This window comes from Rhipicephalus sanguineus, chromosome 3 (assembly GCF_013339695.2).
Source record: "Rhipicephalus sanguineus isolate Rsan-2018 chromosome 3, BIME_Rsan_1.4, whole genome shotgun sequence".
NCBI classification, from domain to species: domain Eukaryota; kingdom Metazoa; phylum Arthropoda; class Arachnida; order Ixodida; family Ixodidae; genus Rhipicephalus; species Rhipicephalus sanguineus.
The window spans coordinates 90,397,776-90,418,969 of NC_051178.1; the positions used below are offsets into that span (position 1 = coordinate 90,397,776).

At 43.6% G+C, this 21,194-nt stretch overlaps 1 protein-coding gene across 1 annotated transcript in view; it reads left to right on the forward strand.

The window, feature by feature from the left end:
• The first annotated feature begins 651 nt into the window (after positions 1 to 651).
• Positions 652 to 21,194, forward strand: part of LOC119386839 (uncharacterized) — a 32,774-nt gene continuing 12,231 nt past the window's right edge. The window contains exons 1-3 of the mRNA XM_049413262.1: positions 652 to 687; positions 1,218 to 1,274; positions 2,958 to 3,097. Of these exons, the coding sequence (XP_049269219.1) occupies positions 1,223 to 1,274; positions 2,958 to 3,097 (192 nt within the window). The 5' untranslated portion in view covers positions 652 to 687; positions 1,218 to 1,222. The remainder of the gene's footprint in view (positions 688 to 1,217; positions 1,275 to 2,957; positions 3,098 to 21,194) is intronic.

Sequence of the window (21,194 nt, forward strand, 5' to 3'; positions counted from 1 at the left end):
CCACCCCGCGGCACATACCCCCGAGCAAGAGATGCTTCGCATCTAGAAAACCGGCAGAATGTATAGGGTATCCACTGTGCATATCGAACAAGCCTCAATATTCCTCTCGTGCCTCCTCCTTAATTAGGTTATGGCCCGTTTCTTCTACAGAGTGTGGCCTTCAATATGTAATACACGTTCTACTCAAGGGAATCTGCAATATTGCCAACTACAGGACCCGTTCCATTTCAGTGATTTAGGCTTCACAATAGTCGGAACTCGTGTTATAAAGGTCATATTAGAAACAATGGGACCACGATACCTGTAAACGGCTGAGGTCGTAAAAGGCAATTAGAAAGCTATTCCTCAATAAAATAGAGCTTGACTCAACCATACTGAATCGGTCATATCACAAAAAGGAACTACTGCGCAGGATCCTAGATTGTGCCCCAGTGGGCGGAATAACAGGACGTTCACATTAGCTGTATGAACAATAGCACTCCAGACTTCTCTCGAGGTATTTCATGCATGTGCAATGTACATATGATCTTTATCGAACACTGACCTCCTGGGAAGAGCGTATCTCTTCGAAAAAGAAAGGAAAAGGTCACCCAGATAGCAGGGTTTAAAAGGTAGAAGGATCTCATATGCTCCACGCAGTCGAACTCCGGTCATCCTTGGGAGCTTTGCTGTGCACTTCTAAAATTGGTAAGTGGGCTCGTATTTCACGTGATCTGCACCTCCGCGCTCGTTTTCCTGTACCATATTGCATGGTAGACACAAGAAGCTGTGAAAGCGTTACCTACGTATGATGGTTCATATTTATTGACGTATGTAGTGAACAAAATATTCAAGTCAGTATTACCTATATAGATCCTGTGATCTTCTAAACGATGTAACCTCTGGATAAAGAAGGTGAGTCATGCGTTTGCTTGGCTGAGGTATCACTAGAAATCACAGTAATGTCGATCATAACTCCGAATACCAATGGGTCAACCTCCCACGATATGAAAGCACTGCACATCAGTCAACTCTTCCTTGCACATGACATGGTGCACATGACATGGTTTCACATGACATGGTGCTCACAGAACTGTTACTCGTGTATTACTCAATATAATAGTAGTAAATATGAGGTGCTCGTGAAGCTTTCTGCATCAATGTTGAGAATTGAAACCCATTGCGTACATACTGGTTTTTGCATCCCAAAAACTCATAATGTTTTGCACTTCTCGCAGTCATCATGAAGTCGACTTTTGCCGGCATTTGTCTGTTGGGCCTCGTCGTCTTTACAGGTACGTACCAGAAATATTACATTCTCGAACATCCTCCGTTACTTAGGCTGTAGATATATTCACTAATATGAAAAATGGTGCTCTGGTGCATGCAACAAAATGTTGTATCTAGTGGGACTTGGTTTCCATAACGCGGCGGTTTTATCCTACATTGTTCAATTATCATAAAAGTGCACACACACGCATTGTATACTCTTTCTTACGGCGCCATCGAGAAGACGCCAACCACGTGTTGTGGTGTCTGTCATTTACACACTAACATAGCCTTATTCTGCAAATCAGTTCTGCGGAATCACGCCACCTGGCGGGATTACGCAGTACTGATTTGCAATACTCTGTCTTCATGTGCTTCGAGTTGTCGATGAAGTTGCCGTCGCGCTGCAAATTGGTAGTTCCTCGTAAGCTCAAGTTTTCTTTTAACCATGTTTTTACGGCAATGTTTCTAAATGGAGTTTATAGAAGAATGTTTTTGAATTAGAGGTGATATGCGCCTTGCGTAAATCGTTTCAGCGCATCGTGGCCTGGAAGAGTGGAGTACAATGACCGGTACAACGCGCGCGGAAAGAGCCTAGATAGTAATTCACTGTACAATGTTTCTTCTGCTAACTGCCGGCTATGTGATGTGCCGGAGGCCATAGAACAGTCCCTTGTCAGTTGCAAAGAAGCTATTCTCTTCTGGGATGTCCTTCACCGAGCTCTGAAGAATAGTTTTTTCATAAATTGTCACACTATAAGTTATCTTTTGGAAACATCGCGTGATGAAGCGCAGTACGATATGTTTTCCTCATGGGTATGCACAGATGCTACTACAGCGCAAACATCAGAGACGAGGGAATAAAGAACACCACACACACAAACGCTAACTTCCAACTAAATTTTTATTGTATGAGGCACATATTTTCTTTGAGGCACAATTATGTGTCTCAAACAATCAAAATTGTGTTGGAAGTTAGCGCTTGTGTGTGTGCTGTGCTTTTTTCGTCCATCGTCTCTGAAGTTTGTGCTATAGTAATATCAATGGATTACCGACTAGCCCAAACATGCACATTGCTAGGATATGCAGAGCTTATGGAAGAAAAGTATGCCCCTTCTTCAAGCACACACTTTCTTCGAATGGCTGTCCACCTAAAGGCCATTTTTGACGAAATAGACATTATACCGGATTGGTACCACATTTTGGCAAGGTGCTCGGCCTGTTCTACTACGCTTTTTGTTAACCGTCGAGTGTTTCATTAGTAACGCTTGAGCGCTTATTGTCGCTATGTGATTGTACTATTGTTTCATTCTATTTGTGCCCTCTTAATGTGCATTCTAATACTCACTTTAATAAAATTCATGCAAGAAAAAAGATATCCTGGTTAGCTCGATTGGTAGAGCGACCACCCCGGAATTAAAAATTATCAATCTCAATTTATTCCCATCTCCTGGGTTAACTGCGGGAACTGACGTTTTTGGTGAGTCTCCGCAATCGGCCACTAGTCCTGTATGTCAATAATAGGTAGACAAGATGATATTGTTGTGTCGGACATTTGACAGGGCTGCTCAATATCGCCCATTGCATTGCTTAGCGAGACAACTCTCAATTGCAGTCTCAAGTTGACGCGATACCATCCGCTATTCCGCAAAGTACTCTCTTTGAAAAGCGAGAATTTTGATAAAGTGGGTCTCACGTCTTTTTTTCAGCGATGGCACATGCTCTTCCAGAGCGAAAATCTAGTGTTGAGGTTGCATTTGAGAGCGCCGCTCAAGAGGCCATTTACTTGAGTGAGGTCCTTAACGACGTGGCAGACGCGCTAGCTGAGGACGAAGAGCTGAAAGCTCAGGTAAGTGGATAAAAGCAGAGTAAAATTGGTATGCTGTTTCACACATTGTACCCCATATAAATTCTGAATAACATCTGACCTTTACGTGCGAAAACCACGTTACGATTATGCGGCGCGCTATAGTGGAGCGCTCCTCAAATATCGATCACCTGGTTTTCTGTAACGTGCAATGACAGCGCACACTACGCGAGCTTGTGGTATTTCGCTTCCGAAGTATTGCGACTGCGATGGCCGTGATCAAACCCGCGGCTTCCGAGTCAGTATACATACTGTAAGCACATTTATCGTACTTCATCGTTCTCACTTGTACATAACCATCATCATCGCCATTGGGTTGGTTGGTTGCTGTTCTGAGCCGAGGCAGACATCGCGGAATAAACGCTGCTGCTGGCCCTGCCTGGTGAAGTCTTCCTGCGTCTTTCAATACATACATACATACATACATACATACATGCATACATACATACATACATACATACATGCATACATACATACATACATACATACATACATACATACATACATACATACATACATACATACATACATACATACATACATACATACATACATACATACATACATACATACATACATACACGCAGCACTGTGACAGCGAAAGCTGGAGGCTCGGCTTTTCTAGAACCCGTGTTATAAACTCTCTCGGGGCGCTTACTACAAGTACACTTGCCACGTATCCACTACGCCGTAAATTATCGTAATAATGGCGAAGTAAGTACCCCAGTACGCCATTATTCATCGTTCTGCGGAGACGTGAGGTAAACGCAACACAACGCCAACGCATTCTGTGCACTTGATGCTGTGGCTGATAACGATGAAGAAATATGGTCTGAGCCCTTTGTAATGGGTGGGCAGATAAAAACCACCACTCGTTACGCAAATTGTATTTTATGGCGCCTGGTGTTTATTTTACAATTCTACACCGCTATGTTACATCTCTTATAGTGACTTCTTGCCCCACATGACGCCTATGCAGGGTCTTTTTACGAAGGAGTTCCAAGCCCCGGCCTAGCTCTTATTCGGCGAACACATAGTCATTTCGCGAAGCTTGTTGCAGGCTTGTGAAGGCGGTATTGAGTATTTTGTTTGCTATGGAGATACAGTCGGCACATTTGTAATAAATACCATGAAAGAAAAAAAAAAGCGGTGCCGACGTGGCTCTGCGGTGGGATACTCCCACGTAGAGGGCCTCGGTTCAATTATGACTCGATCTCGCGTGGCTGGTTCAAAACTGACCACACGCTATGTTAGACAATAGTTTCACTGATTTATTACAAATCTTTTATAACGTTATATAACAGCTTACATACTGCTGAGACATGCGGAACATGAAAAACATTCCCTTTTGAAAGATCACTACGTGTACCACCCGTGTAATTCGTACTAATGTTAATTTGGCGGCAATATAATCGCGATAGGATATCATTCTTTTTTATTTGCTGCTGCGCGAGAACTTAGTGAAACCTTGAGAAGGTGAAAATTACTGACAAAGTAAAAAAAAAATGGTGCAATACCATTAACATTCTGTTCCGCATAGCAAGTTCCCTAAAGCAGCGCCATGTATTCGTTAATGATTTCTCGAACAGTACATTACAATAAATGTCCACCAGGAGTTCACATGAAACTATTACGAGAAGTGCATCATGTACCGGCTCGGGCTGACATATTTATCCAAATATTTGGTACTAAAAGTTCTATAAATCATGTATCTCATTTTATATGACCTGTGTTTCTATAGAAGCCTCTTTAACTTGCTTTCTTACTTTCAGAGTGACGAGTACTTCATCCGTGATCTGTGGGCCAAAGCAAAGGAAGCCCTGAAAAACGCCACACAGAAGGCAGCGTCATCCCTAAAAGGAGCTTACGATGAAGCCAAGGGTCACATTAAGAAAGCCGCAATGGAAGCCCAGGGAAAACTGAAAGAAAAGGCAGCCGAGATCATGTCCAAGATATTGACCAAGATTACGGGCCAGTATGCCCTCGAGGACTCTAGCAGTCGCATGGATTTTATGAAGATCGTGCTCGATATCATCAAGGCAGCAGCCGAGCGTCTTCTTAATGTCGGCCAGGCTTTGGAACACCTGGAGTACTGACGCAAGCACAGGAGCAGCAAATTTTGTCTCGAGTACAAAAAAAGAAACAAAATACTTGCGACTTAGCCTGGGGGCTTTGCCCCCGGGCCGTAGTTCCTCTGGCCCATAATAAAGTTCTTGCCGTTATAAGCCTTGCATTAGCTTTTCCCTCTCAAATCTCTTGCAAAGGCAAAACGGTATTGTGTAAATTATCCCGCGCAGCAGGGCTCCTTTTCACTTCTAATAAATCTGACGGATCGGTGCATTTTCATGTAATTGTAGAGCTTGCGGCAAAATATCGCTTCGTTAGTAATTACGCATCCTTTCTTGACGCTACAAATACCTCTTTATCATTTACTGAATGCTGCAGCAATATTACACAGTGCTGTTACGACAATTCACTCTGAACCCCAGTTTGGATTATAAATGAAAACTACCGCAAAGAAAAGCTAGGAAAGGATTCAGGAAAAATGAACACACGTTTTGCGTCGACATTAACGTAGAAATGCTTTTCCGCAGAAGGTAAGCTTCCGCATACTCAGGAAGAACTTTCGCGCGAGATCTAGAAAGAACATGAGTATTTTCATCGCAATATGTTTTACAAATGCTTCGTCGGCAACCGTTCCTTTAAACAAACTTCTTCATGAGCGCATGGTATTGCATAAAAACTTGGTTTTTTATTTAGCTTTCATGCAGCCCAACTACATCTAAGCTTTCTTCCATCTAATTTGATTTTATTACAGGATAAATACCTCCTTTCAGTCTTTCTTCTTTTAAAACCCCGGGGCGCCGAAACCGTTAGGACCATGCTTTTTCTGCAAGCAAAGCAGAACGTCACCACCGCCACATGTATGCGTCGTACGTCAACAAGATCAAAACGCCTCAGCAGCGGCGCTTATATTTTGCATTATGAGGAATCTTATTGATTGGTGCTTTTTTAGGGTCGAATCTCCTTATAGCGAGACCTGGTCGGTTGTCGATCGTCAATCCATCCGGCGTACACTGTAGTGTTCCCTTATCGTACAACAGAGGGCGCTGTCCCATAGAGATGCATGCAAACTGCAGTTGGATGATGATATACTAGATGGCGCTGTCCCATCGAGGTGTGTGCAACGAAATAAGGAGGGAAAGGTTTTATGATAATTCAAGGGGAAGCGCTCTGCTGTTTGAAGCAAGGTCGGGCTGCCTTAGAACGCGTAGTTATAAGGCGAGATTCAGTAACGATTTAAGAACAATGTACATGCTACGGGGGAACTAAGGAAAAGATGGAACATGTACTGATTCAATGTGGCGATATTCACCCAGGTATACGTGTGGGCACGAGTCTACATGAAGCCTTGGGTTTTAGGGACAAAAATGGAAAGCCGAACACGTCCGCGATAGAAATAAGTAAGAGGCGGTCAGAGTATTGGTGGCAGAAAAGTAGAGATAAAGTACAAAAATAAATAATGGGGAAAAATAAGGTCATTCTGCCTTAAGAGGCAGAGAGATGGACCGTGAATTTATATTTTTTTGGTATAATAACATAGATTTAATCAGTGTAGATAAGGTATTAAGCTAACTTGAAACAAGGAAGTTTTTTTTCTTCGAGCCTGATGGCAGACATGTCACCGCCCCGTTATAAAGGGGCCGCTCATAGCATCCATCCATCCATCCGTGTGCAATATGGCGGTTGGGTGAATGCACGCTAGATGGCGTTATAGGTGCGGCTGCTCTCAGATTGGCTGCTGCGCCCGTTATCTCTCATTCTCCTTGATCGTCGCCGTACGCCGAGGAGTGCGCTTGCCGGATCGTGCTGCTTGGATGCCCATGGACGACGAGGAGCGCCGAATGCGGAAGGCCGCTGCGTCTCGTGCTCGTCGGCAGGATCCCGAGGTGCGAGCTCGAGAGGCGGTCGCCTGGCGCCGCGCGCGCTTGGCGGCGGCTTCGCGGGCGGGCACCGCCTCGAGATCCACCTGGCGCCGCGTTCGCTTAGCGGCAGCCTCTCGATACCGAGAGGCTCGCTTGCTTGGCGCTCGCGTGGCGGCAGCCAGGCGGATCCCGAGACCATGATTGCTTCAGGACCTTCGCCCAAGCTCTTCATCATTCACCCGTGGATATGCTGCAATTTTTTAAACTAGTATAAGTATGAATCCTTGCTGAAAACGCTTCAGTGCACCAAGAAATAAACCATCAAAAGTGTTAAATAGACTTCACAATCGTCCAATGTCGGAGAAAAGAGTCTTAGGACACTGGCCGAAACTGTCCTCGACACGGATACCTTTGAGAGCGTTGTTGCACTTCTTGCGCACAACTAGTCTCAGAGACAGACTTTAAGCCCCAGGTGGTCATAATTTGTGGAGTCTTTAACTACGGCGTCCGTCATAATCATATAGTGGTTTGGGATGCTAAACCCCGACAATTGTTATCTTATTACAGCTAAGGTCACTGCGCGCTCGCAAATAGAGCGTCGGTATCGCCAAGCAGCGCCTGCTTGTTGTCTTGTTGTGCAACGTGCTGACTGGCTTGGCCGCTTGTACGCGGACAGTGTAGACTTCTAGTCGTCCTTGCCTAAATCAAGTCTATACAATATACAGTAAAGTTAATTCCTTATTGCAGTATTGCACAATGGTTTCACTATTTGCCAAAGCAAGAAAAACCTATCTATCTATCTATCTATCTATCTATCTATCTATCTATCTATCTATCTATCTATCTATCTATCTATCTATCTATCTATCTATCTATCTATCTATCTATCTATCTATCTATCTATCACGTGCGTCAGGAAACCCTTTCCCCAAGTCACGTGAGGCGAATGCTCGGATACGACAGCACGTGGTATGCGGGTATGCGTGTTGAGTATTTGTCAGTCTATGTCAATCCTGGAATGGTGAGAATAGACATTGGAAGTTTTATAACGCGTTTAGCGCTGGCTCTACACGAGAAAGATATGCCGTTTGCTGTAGTTGGCGTTTTCACGTAATGCGACGCTGACAAACGTGCTGCAACGACCCTCAGCTAGTAACCACTCAGCGTAGACATCTCAAATAAGAGAGAGAGGCAAAGGAAAGGTAGGGAGGTTAACTAGGTTGTACCGGTTTGTTACCCCACAATGGGGGCGGGGCAGGGGAGAAAAAAATTGAGAAAGCAAGGAAGAAAGAGAGGACCAGTGATACGCGCACGCACATGTCAGCGTTCATCGTGCACAATTCGACAGTCACCAACGAGAAAGGTGGACCGGTTCCTTTGCGGTTGCCTAAATGTAGAGAGGAATCCGAGGTGTTAAAAAAGGCTTGAAAGGTCTGGCTCCAAGGAATCGAGAACTTGCAGTGCGCATTGAACTGATGGAGTTGTCATTCTGTTGAGGAGAGTGCACATCGTGGTCGTGAGAGACCTCAACACAGCGAGGACTTGTCGGTTTTCGTCGTGGAAATCATCTGCGGACAATGATGCACGTACATTGCGGGGCATTCTTCACTGGCTCTTCATGAATGCGCTGTGGTGGTAGTCAAGAACACGCAACATCCGCCGCCGCTTTCAAACCTCTGCATCTTTTCGGCTCTCCGACTGTGTTAGATAGGAGAAGTCTGGCGGTCTGTCAGAGTAGGAGATTGCGGTATCCGTCCAGATTGGGCAGCAGTAGCCCTAGACCTTTGTCGCTGACGCGAGCGCCGTTGTCTATTTATCGCAATATCAGCAGCCTCTTGATGCGTTGAGCCGTCCCGTACCATCTGTTTCAACACACTACATTCTTTTTTAACTCACGGACAGTCTCTTGATGACGCTTCGTCCGTTCCATGGCAGAAGGGACATTTCAGGGCGGTTGCTCGGCAGGATCCCGCAATGTGTAGCTCTGCACAACAAGGGCCATTCACCAAGCTCCTGCAAACTCTACTGACATGACCCGTTTTTCTTTATTTATGGTACTGGAGTGGTCTTGGTGTAAATGCACAGACCCCTTCACGAAAGTGCCCCACCTTCACGTGAGATGGCAATGTGTCCGTTTGGAAGACAATCTTTAGCCAACGCGAGTTGCCCAGACGTGAGACTTGGACGGTGTTGCTGTGGTCATTAACTGCCTTGATCAGCATTGAAAGGTCGCCACAAGGAATGGAGTTGTCGACACCATTGATTACTCCAACCACCACATCCTTGTTAAGTGTAACGTGAGCTTGGACCTTGATGCCGTCGAAGTCTTTGACCCTGGTCATGGAAAACAGGGATGCCTGGTGTATAACGTCGATGGCCAAGACATTCTTGCAGGGGTTGACTCGAACATCCTTGATTTCGTTTGGCGCAAGAGACTCGAGTTTTATGGAAACGTTCTGCCGATTCAAGTGTCTCAGATTGTCCGATGACGTAATTGGCACAAATAAGACGATGTAGTTCGTTGAAGCAATCTTCCGCCTCACAGTAGATGCGGTTGAAGCTGGTGAAGTACCCAAAAATCTTCGGTTTGGTTTATGAGTGTAAACAGGCGTGAGGTCATCGTCAGACTTGTCGCTGCTCGCCGAGTACAGCTCGGTAGACTCACTATCGGAGATGCTTGAGTTCGCTGTTTCATGAGCGCCGCCTCCACAGGCGAGTCTATTTCCAGTGTAGACAAATAAAATACGGATGGCTGCGCGAGGAACATGAAGAATCGGCCAAAACTGTCAACCGGTAAACAAGGCGCTGCGGAAGAGGCACACTTCGCCCATCTCAAATAAATGTAATGAGTAGGCATTTGTGGTGACGATCACCAAATATCAGTTGTGGGTGTAGTACTTGTCTAACCTCATTCGTACTCACAGTTCCGGCTATGTGCTTTTATGTAATAAATACTGCATGTGCACTCCTATGACTCAGCACGTTATAGTAAAGCGTTGCTCGTCTCCTCAGGCATACGCCAACAAACTTTACATTGTCTCACCGTACGATGCACTTAGTTTCAATAAAGCGGAAATCTGTGCTGCAACGTGAATGCTGGCGTTACATTGCACTCACGTCGCACTAACGTTACGTCGCAGCCACCAGCGTAGTCCACGTGCCTTGTATGTCATAACCAGATAATCGTATTCTGGAAACCCTCTCACCCTCCGATACCAATGTTGCTCCACACCAAACTAAGGAGGTGATCACGAGAGCAGCCAGACGTAGATAGATAGATAGATAGATAGATAGATAGATAGATAGATAGATAGATAGATAGATAGATAGATAGATAGATAGATAGATAGATAGATAGATAGATAGATAGATAGATAGATAGATAGATAGATAGATAGATAGATAGAAACGCTTACAGTGTCACAGGTTTGCTAAGTAATACTTCGCATTTAAAAAATCGTTAGGCAATGTAGTGACACAGTAGAAGCAAGCCTTACAGGCTATTGCTGATGCACCCTACAATGAGCATACGCCTGATCTGTACTTCCTACGTTAAGATTCCGCAGAATGGTCTGCCCGTATTGTCCAATATGGTACGGCACCTTTGCCTTATTGTAAAATAATGGTTTTGTACCGCAGCTGCAACATAAAATCTCCTTGCAAAATATAAAAATGCTTTGTTTTTATTAACAAAACCACACGATAGCTTTGCCACCTATGCATGTGGCAGTCTCAGTATACACTGCCGAAAGGAACAAAAAGTGATCTGTTTGTCATAGCATTCGTTTGACATACCACACCACTGCTAGTATATACAGTCATTCTTAAGTTTTTTGCTTTATAGTTTACAGTTTGTTTCTTGAAATATTATTGTGCAAAAATCTGATTATTAAGAGATTCCAGCTTTAAGCACGTCATGCGCGCTTGCATAACATATCCTGCCACGCTGAAGTTTAGTGCATTGCTTGCTCTAGCCGCAGGGGTGCACAACGTCTGTCTCACGAATTGTGAAGGCGTCGGCAATGCTTGTTCGTAGACTTTCACAAATGGAGCAAATTTCGGATGGCCTTGTGGATCTATGTTGAATGAACATAGTTGTTGAGCTCATCCCTTAATTTCTCTCGTTCCCTAATGTCGTGCCACTCTCCAATATAGGTTTTCTGTTTTAACTGGATTACTGTGGAGAGGTTGAGGTATATATGACCTCGGTTACTCCATTTCCATAGGTTATGCAGCAATATTATCTTTACATCTCCTCTTTCAAAGCTCCTCCGTGCAGGTTTCAACAGTGTTTGTTTGTTTGTTTGTTTGCCCTGAGGAGACTGGCACATACCCACGAGGGGGATTGGCCACACTGACAATTATATATGAAACTTCAAAAAGCAAAAAATAAGCACGAAACGCGATGTAAATAAAAAAGGAAAGAGTTAAGAAGTTGACAAAGCCGCAGGATAACGATTGAAAAAAAATATATATTTAATAATAAAAAGGAAAAAAAAAAGTTGGTATCCGTAGTCGGTGTCACTAGCAGCGTACTCTTCCTGTTGCCTGAATGAACTTGTGTAGCGCAGTTATAATAGCACTGCGGCTTGCCCCAAGCTGATTCGCTCCAAACGACAACAGGCTAGAAGTAGTAAATTGTAAGCCCAGCCTACCAGTCGGCATTTCCAGAAACATTCTACGGAGTGAGGCGAAACGGCGGCATGATAGAAAAAAGTGATCTATTGTTTCTGGTTCATTGCAAACTGCACATAGATTTGTTAAGGAAAAGCCAGATTTATGCAGGTAATAATTTAATCGGGGAACTCTACAGCGAAAACTTGTGAGAGTCACCTCGCATTGACGTGAAAGACATTTGGTGGTGTTCCATGGGAACTGTAAGTGCTGGTAATCCGCTGATTGTGTGAGAGCTGTTTCGGTGTTTTTTAAGTATAACAGTCGTTTGAATCTCTCTCCGGTAATGAAAGAAAAAAGGGGTACGACATGTAACACTGGACCATCTAAAGACGCCGTGGCGAGTGCATCAGCTGCTTCATTTATAGAGATTCCAACATGCCCGGGGACCCATACTAACCGAACCTCTGATATGGTACAGGATACAAGGCTCGAAAATATTCGAAGAAGCTGTGATTGTTTTGCGGACGTTAAATGCATACAAACCGATAAGGCATCTGTAATAATAATAACTTTCGATTTTTGTGAATTTAGTTTTCTAACAGCCAATGTGATTGCCATAAATTCGGCAAGAAATATTGGGGTGAAGTCAGTATGTTGTGCACGGTTTGTATCGTGCTCTTTTTTTTCTCTATTACAATTGCGTGTGCCTTACTAACGATTTTGTACCGGTAGAAAGTGGCCATTGAACTAAGGCCGAAGCGACAGCTTGACGGTGGAGGAAGCATTTTAAAACAGCACAGAAGTCGAAAGACACCAAAGAAGACATAACAACACGAACTCTGTTATGTATTCTTTGTGTCTTTCGTCTTTTGCGCTGTTTCAAAATCAACCGAAACCAACTACCGCAACTCTCCCTTTTGCTGCTGTGAAGGAAGCCATTGGACCGGTGGACGAATCGATTTCGATCTATTTTGGGGTTCGTTCCAGCTCGGTATAAATGTGCGAATAAGCATCTCGACGATTACTCTTTCGATGCATATGGCTCGCGATAAGTGGACATAACATGGCACGGAATTCGGAATTGTCTTTTATCAAGCCAGATATTCCGTCACGCGAATATACTTTGCCCCAGGCATTGTTTACTGGAGTTATGCTAATCCTCCACATTGCAACACTGTTGCCGAAGAATTGTGTAGCTACCGCGCTATATAGCGGAACAAGACGAAACTTCACACGTTGGAAGAAGGTTGTGCATGTGCTACTCGTGTCACTTAACTACTGACAGCCCTTACGGAGGCACGGAAAAAGAGTGTCTTTATAGAGATTCTATCTGTCGATACTCCGCGCAGACCTTTCTTTTCAGTGCACAGCTGGAATTTTCAAGAACATTTCCCCAATTTGAAATTCTGTTTTCGCCTGTGTGATCATAAGTTATAGGTAGAGATTTCTTATATTTTATTTATTACCGCGGCCACAAAATTATATTTCGAATATCAAAATAATAACGAATGCAAATAAAGCACATAATAGAGATATGCCATATAAGCGCATCGTCTATATTCTTTTGGCTCGCCCGTTTCATATAAATAAAGTAGCCCCATATGCAAAAAGCAAAAGAAGTTGAGTTCCCGGCCCTCATAAAACTTGTCGAAATAGCTTGCCCCACGTAAAAAAGCGTTTTTTTTTTTCGAGACAAAATATGCCTAAAATATATGTATGCATAACGTCTGTGGAACAATCTTAAGCACTGTGCAAAGTCCGAGCCCGGCCCGACGCGAGCCCGTCAACTCAAATCCGGCGCGACCCTAAGCCTGGAGCTTCATACCCGCGCCCGGCCGGGGCCCACCATGAAAACGGCTCTACTCGGACCGCACCGGCCCACGGGCCGGGCCAGGCCCGGGTTTTCGGGTAGCCCCGAGCCCGTGCAGTGCTCTACATGAGAGCACCTAGACGTAGGCGGCTACGTATACAGATAGATAGATAGATAGATAGATAGATAGATAGATAGATAGATAGATAGATAGATAGATAGATAGATAGATAGATAGATAGATAGATAGATAGATAGATAGATAGATAGGAAACGCTTAAAGTGTCAAAGGTTCGCTAAGAAATGCTTCACATTTAAATATAATTGGGCAATGTAGTGATACAGCAGAAGCAAGCCTTACGGGCTATTGGTGATGCACCCTAAAATGAGCATACGCGTGATCTGTTTCTGACATTGAAAACTATTCGAGTTGACCACTTATATGAGTATCTGCTTATGTGTTCTTTTACACATGAAGCGATTAAAGGTATTGCACCTATCAGGAACATCGGGAACTTGCTAACCAAACAATCATCTCGCCTAAACCAATACACCGAACATTAGAAAGTTCCGCGACCACGCAGAAATATGGTCTTCAAATAGTTTTCTACTTTCCACCCTGAACACTGAAGAAATATAAAATTTGCGATGCAAACACACGCTACATCCATAAAAACGCATTGCTTTAACTGTTAGTATGACTGTTAACCTTACTCTTATGTCCATTGAATTGTGTTTCCGGCTGTTTTTTTAAATATAAACGGATAAATTCCAATTTTTGTATTGTTTTGCTCTGTGCATTTCTATTGACGTTGCAACAAGTGTATTTATTCCGGATTCTTGTCATGTTGCTGCTGGTATTGTACGGCGACGTGAGACCAGTCGAGCTGCCTTTAAGCAGCTTTTATCGAAACGTCCTTGCTATTTATTCATGTTGTGTACATACGTGGTAATAAGCTTCAAAACTACTAGATGCGTGACAAGTGGAGTGAGCTCGAAGTAGGCTAGCAGCATTTGTCCTTTAAAGGGTGTTTTCTCTTTCCTATCGCCTTCAAGATCTGATCGAGAATCATTATCAGCGTGTTCATTGCCTACCAAACTACTGACTTGGCGGCCACGAAAATCGCACGTGGTGTTCCTTCTCGAATGAAGTATAGAGGACATACCTAATCTCAAAAAGCTATTGTTAGCATTGTCCGTGCCTCAGGGCTGATAGCAAAGGTTGTAGTTCTGCTTTAGAATCGCCGAATACTGACTATAATTTAGGTTCCTCGTGATTGATTAAGTAATGTGCAACGCGACCAGCGCTAAGTTCCGCAGCCGTCGATGTCATGGGGCGGTCTGTCTTGAAAGTGAGGGCAATATCTTTCAGTGGAACAACCACTGTTCCGGACGAATAGTGGAAAATTGTTCATTCACAAGTATAAGTATGTACGTGATCGGCATGCTTCGTCAAAAAGAGGCAGGTATAGCTGTTTCAGTGCAAGCGATGAGAGCTGATTTTTTGTTGATTCTCGGTATACGGAGGGGAACTTCAGGATGAATGAAGCACCAAAGATGAAGTGTTGGCTTAGATGCAGGGCTGAAGCCTGAGAGAAAGTGGGCGGTATATTTTTTAGATGATTTCACAATACAATACCCGGCAAAAATGCCTGGCATGAGCTCCCGAGGCTTCCACCGCAATCTGCTGTTGCATTGGTCCCGAACGAAGAACATAGTCGCCTATTTGGGCGAATATCTTGCAAACCAAGGTAAAGTCTGAGTGCCGGAACTTCTGCGGCCTACATAGCGCGAATATTTTTCTGACAAGTTTGGTCAGTACGGGCACACTATGTCTCAGAAAACCGAGAAACAGCGCTGTTTAGAGTTCCGGACCATCTTCCTCAGCATCCTCCAGGTTTTCCTGCCCAGAAGCTTTAACAGCTGGGATATGCAGCTGTTTCATGTAGGTCACATGCGGGATCCAACAGAGGTCTCTAATAATGATTATACAAAATGTGTTTGGGTTTGGACATAAGACATGATCCACCCGTCAATAGAAACTGCATATTGTGTGTTTGGTTTGCGTGTCGACGCCACATATGCACATTTTTCTGGAGATATCTGAAAGCCTTGTTTCCCAATGTAGCTCACTGTCAACGCTAAAGCATTTTGATGGTACGCAAGTATCTGAGGACGTGGCCCGGCATAGATCCAGGCACATATGCCACCTGCGTAGAAAGATATTTGGTCACACTTAAGAGGCATCCGAGAAGTTCAATGAGAGCGACACTGAATAGTGTAGTGTTTTCAGCGACACTGAATAGAACGCCCCGCCCTGACAAACGCCGCGGCCCACCCACACGAGGCATAGCCTTGTATGGGTGGACCGTTGTCGGTTCACACAGAGTGATATTTCTGTCAGGTAGCCATGAGTCTGTGCTTTACTCGGCTTCTTTATATTTCTGGACCTAAGATTAACTTTTTTTCTAAAACTCAACTTCGCAATGCATATCTCGAGTGCATTGACGATCAGGTAACGGCGTCGAGACGCTATCTGCTAGAGGGCCTTCCCACCGCACACCTGAGGCGCGGTGTTTGCCGAACACAGTTTCAAAGTAGACCACGAATTAAGAAAATTGTAGAGAAGCGTTGGAACGCTGTAATGTGTCGTCCTCTCGCGCGCCTTCTAGTGGGTCACGCTCTTCGCCTCTTCTCGGAGAGCACGTCCCTCGTGCTCGTGCTGGCGAGAGTCTGCGAGTCTGCGCTCCGTCGTGGCTGTCGTCGTTGTGCGTCGTCGCCGTCAATCCCGCCACCAATAAACGCCTTTACAAAGTGGTGGAGGTGCTAAACAACTAGAAGGCGCTCGAGTGGTGGAGTTGCGACCCACTAGAAGGCGCTCGAGGGGACGACCCATTACAATATTCCAATGCTTCTCTACAAAATAGCTTTCTCGATAGGCCTGCATACCTTTAAAACAAGTATATACGGGCACCTCATGCGTCTGAAAAAAAATCGTTTTCATTTACATTGTCGCACGTCGCTGTCTCTGAACAAAAAAAACATAATTTCATGGCTCAATAACATAAATGGACATCCCAAGAACTGCGAACTGCGTTAACTATGTAAGTTGCTTGGTTTCTATTCTTTGCATGAAGGTTTGTAATTGATGTTAAACTGAAGAAGCGAACCAAGAGATATGATTGCACTGACATATTTTCCTGGTTTGGTTCTTTCTGGGGTAAGATGTCATGACCAGTACGCTAGATATAAGAACATTATGTCTCAATGCTTAAGGTACAAAAAACTATGAATGTAGTCAGTGACAAAGCAGAACTGAGATTACTGCAGTAATCTCTGTACCGACGTTTACTAGCATATATGGTCGTGCCTTGGCAGTTCATTTTTTATTGCATCGCTACTATTTTTGTTTCATAGAATTGTATATGAACCACATAAAATGTCTCAAATCTGCTAGTACTCAAGTAAGACTTCTAGCTTTCATATGTCTCCGACATTTTTTTAAAGAAATTCACATTTGCGAAGATCAAGCACTCCTTCGCTCTTGCCTTAGTCACATCTATTCATGGCGCATTTCTCAACGGGGCACGCAAACTAATGCAAAATAACTATTTACGAGAATAACGAGAAAACGACAAAAACTCTTTTTCTCTTAAACCTTAAATCGCAGCCACTCTCTGAGGTCATAGACTACAAATACTTAGACGTCTCAATTATTGACGCCCTTTATTGGAATGCTCACATTGATCGCATCTGCGTATCTTCATTTCCGAAATCTGGAAGGCTGGTTTTATTAAACACAAGCTAATAAATGCACATTACTAAAATAAATTAGTAGCCTACACATCGAATATACAATACGAACATAAGAATGCATGCGCAGTCAGGGACCCCTACAATAAGCGTAATATCGACGCGCTAGAAATAAGTCCATGTGAGGCGGTTCGTTACATATCTTCTAAACGGTGTAGCAGAACTCACTTTCCATCATACTTAGTCAAATATTACAATACAAAAACATTGCAACTGCGTGGGAAAATCCACCGGCTAACATTTCACTTAACATTGAAAAATAAGAATCTGTCCATTCGTGCTGATCCATATCTAGCACCACTAAGTTCAAGACTATCAGGATATCGCCACGCTCCATCCTTTTAAATATTCTTTCATCCTCGGTAGGCTTTCTTTTAGTGTGATCACACTCATTGGCATACCGAATTCAAAGTGCGAAGTCGATAAAACGTCATTTCGTAGTAGGACCCGCGGCCGAATCAGAAAACGTCTCTTTCGTAAGTTAGTTTTCGCATCGGTCAGCGGGCTCTGCTGCTGAAACATCGTGATTGGCTGCAGCATTTCGTTACGACAATTTTTAACGTAAGACGGTGCTTGCGAATACGGGCCCGCTTCGCCACCATGTGGCTGTGCATAAAAATTTATTCGTAATAGGGACAAGCATGCCTTCATACAAATTGTGATTACAAGTTATTTCCTTTATTCGAGACGTCGACAAAGCCATGAAGACATATAAGCCCTAATTTTCGAGTTCTCGAGTGGGTGCAAGCTGCTTTGATTTGGCTAAGCTTTGATGATAAACAGGCTGTAGCAGAACCATTGACAAGCAAAGCCGTCTTGAGCGATGTCACCCAAAATGCGACCAATGACCATAATGATGACGATAAGCGTGATCAGGCTCACCCGGGACAAAAAAGGCGCCTCATATGATAATGATGACCGCGAGGTTGAAAGTGTTGAACGTGAGGATAAAGGCGTTTACGGTGGCGGCAATAAACAATGATGTTGAACGTGTTAAAGCAAAGCTATTAGCAAGTAGAGACCTCGTGAATCGTTGAGATGATGTCGATACTAATGATAAGGAAGTTTTGCTGATGATAAAGGCGTTGATTATGATCGGAGGTGATCACGATTGGCTGTGACGACCGCGCTCAAACATAGGTATTGGCAAGCGAAATTCCCATGTGCAATAAAGAAGACGATCGACGTAGTACAACTGGTGTTTCCAGCGTCAGCATATATGGGTATTTGTTTTCTTCTAGAAATAAAGTTAGGTTTTTCGGCATATTCGCTATTTGGTCGCTATTGCTAATGCATATATATGCAAGAAAACTATTTCCACAACTGGATTTTTCATTCGACACAAATTGGTAAAAACGTAATAAAAGTGCGTCTGAAAATAATGACCAACGTCTCAATTCCTTGATTAAGGCTGTACAATATCGTAACTCCTGTTTCGAAAGGTCATAGTGGAGACAATGGAATCCAGATATGTGTAAGTTGTTCTAGTCCTGAAATTCTATCAGAACGGCATTGTTCAATATAATATAGCGTGATTCAACTAAACTCCTGAGGTCATTTCGCAAATAGGACACCGGAGGCAGGAACAGGGATTGTATTCAAAGGGGACTGATTAGCAGTGCAGTCATATCAGTCGTATGGACAATGGTAAAGAGGACTTGTCTCGGGATATGTGCGTCACGTGGGGTGTATACGTGCTCATTATCTAGCACTGACCTTCTGGGAAAAGCGTATTGATTGGCGAAAGAAAAAAAAAAGAGCTCATCCAGATTACAAGGTATAAAAAGTGGAAGCATCTCATACTTTTCACACAGTCGAACTTCATTTGTCTCTGCAATTTTGCCGCGGGCTTCTGAAGTTGGTAAGTGAGCTCCTATTTTCCGTAATGGAATGACATGAGAAGAACTTTAATGGAGTTTTGAGGAACTGATATTTAGTGTAGCAGGAGCCCCCCCCCCCCTTCCAGGTCTCCTCTGCGTTTTCTTTCCTACAGCACGTTGCATGAAAGCCACAAGAAACTGTGAAGTGTTACCTGCGTAAAAATGGTCAAATTTATTGACGTAGGTGTGAAATAAAACATTCAGGTCAGGATTACTGTATAGATTTATGATCTTTTAAAGATCTAATATTTTGTTAAGGAAGCCGAGTCATGCGCTCGCTTCATTGAGGCACAGCTTAAAATCAGAGTAATGTACAAATTAATGCGGAAGACCAACGGAAAAGCCTCCCATGAGTTGAATGCACTGCAATATAGTTAATGCTTGCTCTTTGCAAGAGTGACATAGTAGTAGTATAACGGATATCCGTAATTTAAGCGCAGCAAAGTGGTCGCAAGAATGGTAATCCTGTGTTACTCAATATCATAATAGAGAAGATGAAGCGCCTGCCAAGCTGTCTGCATCAAAGTTTGAATCGCAAACGTTTACATATATACTGGATCTTGTATCTCAAAAACTAATGATGTTCTACATTACTCGCAGTCGCCATGAGGTCTATTTTTACCGCCATTTGTCTGCTGGGCATCGTCGCCTTTACAGGTACGTACAACAACTCTTTCATTGTAGAAAATGACGAAATAGCATCGTTCACTTGCTAGCGCAAAGCGCAAAATGGTGTTTATGTGAAAGCAACAGATGGCTTTAAGTTGTGGGGCTGTGTTACCAATAACACGGTGGTATTACACAATTACCACCATCATGGCAGAACACACCTACTGCACTTTACTTCGCACGGCGCCATCGGGAAGGCGTCAAATACGTCATGAAGTTCCTTTCATTTTCGCACTCATATAAGCCTTATTTTGCTAGAGATTGACATAAAAAATTAACATTTTATTTGACTACACTAATTCGGCAGACATAAGTTCGTGGATTTAAAAAAATGAGCGCCAATCTGAAAATAGTTCCCTTTTTCAGGGTATATTCAACATGCTCGTTTTGTTGGCCACTAATCGTGAAAGTCAGGTTAGCCTTATGTCAAGCATTTGACAGGGCAACTCAAGGTCATTCATTGTATTGCTTAACGAGACAAACCTCAATCCTAGTCTCAAGTTGATGCGATATTCCCCGATATTCAGCACGATAGTGACTTTCCAAAGCGAGAATTTAGATATCTCTAGTTATTATTTATTGTAGACCACCCGAATTGTACAATAAAGAGGGACTCTCGTTTTTTTTTCTTCAGCGAATGCGCATGCCATTCCGGAAGAAAAGTCAAGTGTTGTAGCGTTTAAGAGCGCCGCTGAAGAGGCGTTTTACTTGAGTGAGATCCTTAACGACGCGGCGGAGGCGCTATCTGAGGACGAAGAACTGAAGGCTGCGGTAAGTGGATAAGAGCAGAGTGAAAGTTCAGAGCGTTTTCACAATCCGTACTGCTTGTAATCTCATGTGCTGCTTCGGAACTGACTACACACACTGTTAGAGAATTTTTACATTTCTTTATGAACATTTCGTAAAGTGTAAAACCTTGCTTATCTCTGCCACATATGGAGTAACAGCAAGGTTGCTTTCTGAAAGATCGCATTGTCTACTCCCCGTGTATCTTGCACTCATGCCAACTCCTACGGCAGTATAAATGGTGATACGATATTCTCGTGCCTCGTTTGCTGCGGCGTGATGAAATAGTGGCATCTAGAACAGGTGGCAGTTATTTCCAAAATGGCGTAATGTTTGGTTACATTGCCATTTTTTTCCACAGATGTAAGTTTCTAAAGCAGGGCCAGGTGTTTAATGATTTCTGGAGCAGTAAACAACAATAAGTGTGCCAGTAGTGTACGTGGAAGCATACTATGAAAAATATGTCAGGTAACGGTGCGCGCACACATATTTCTCCGAGTATGGGGTACTAAAATCTTTCTATAACGTGTATTTAATTTCAACGCCCTGAGTTTCCATAGCAGTCTCTTTAACTTGTT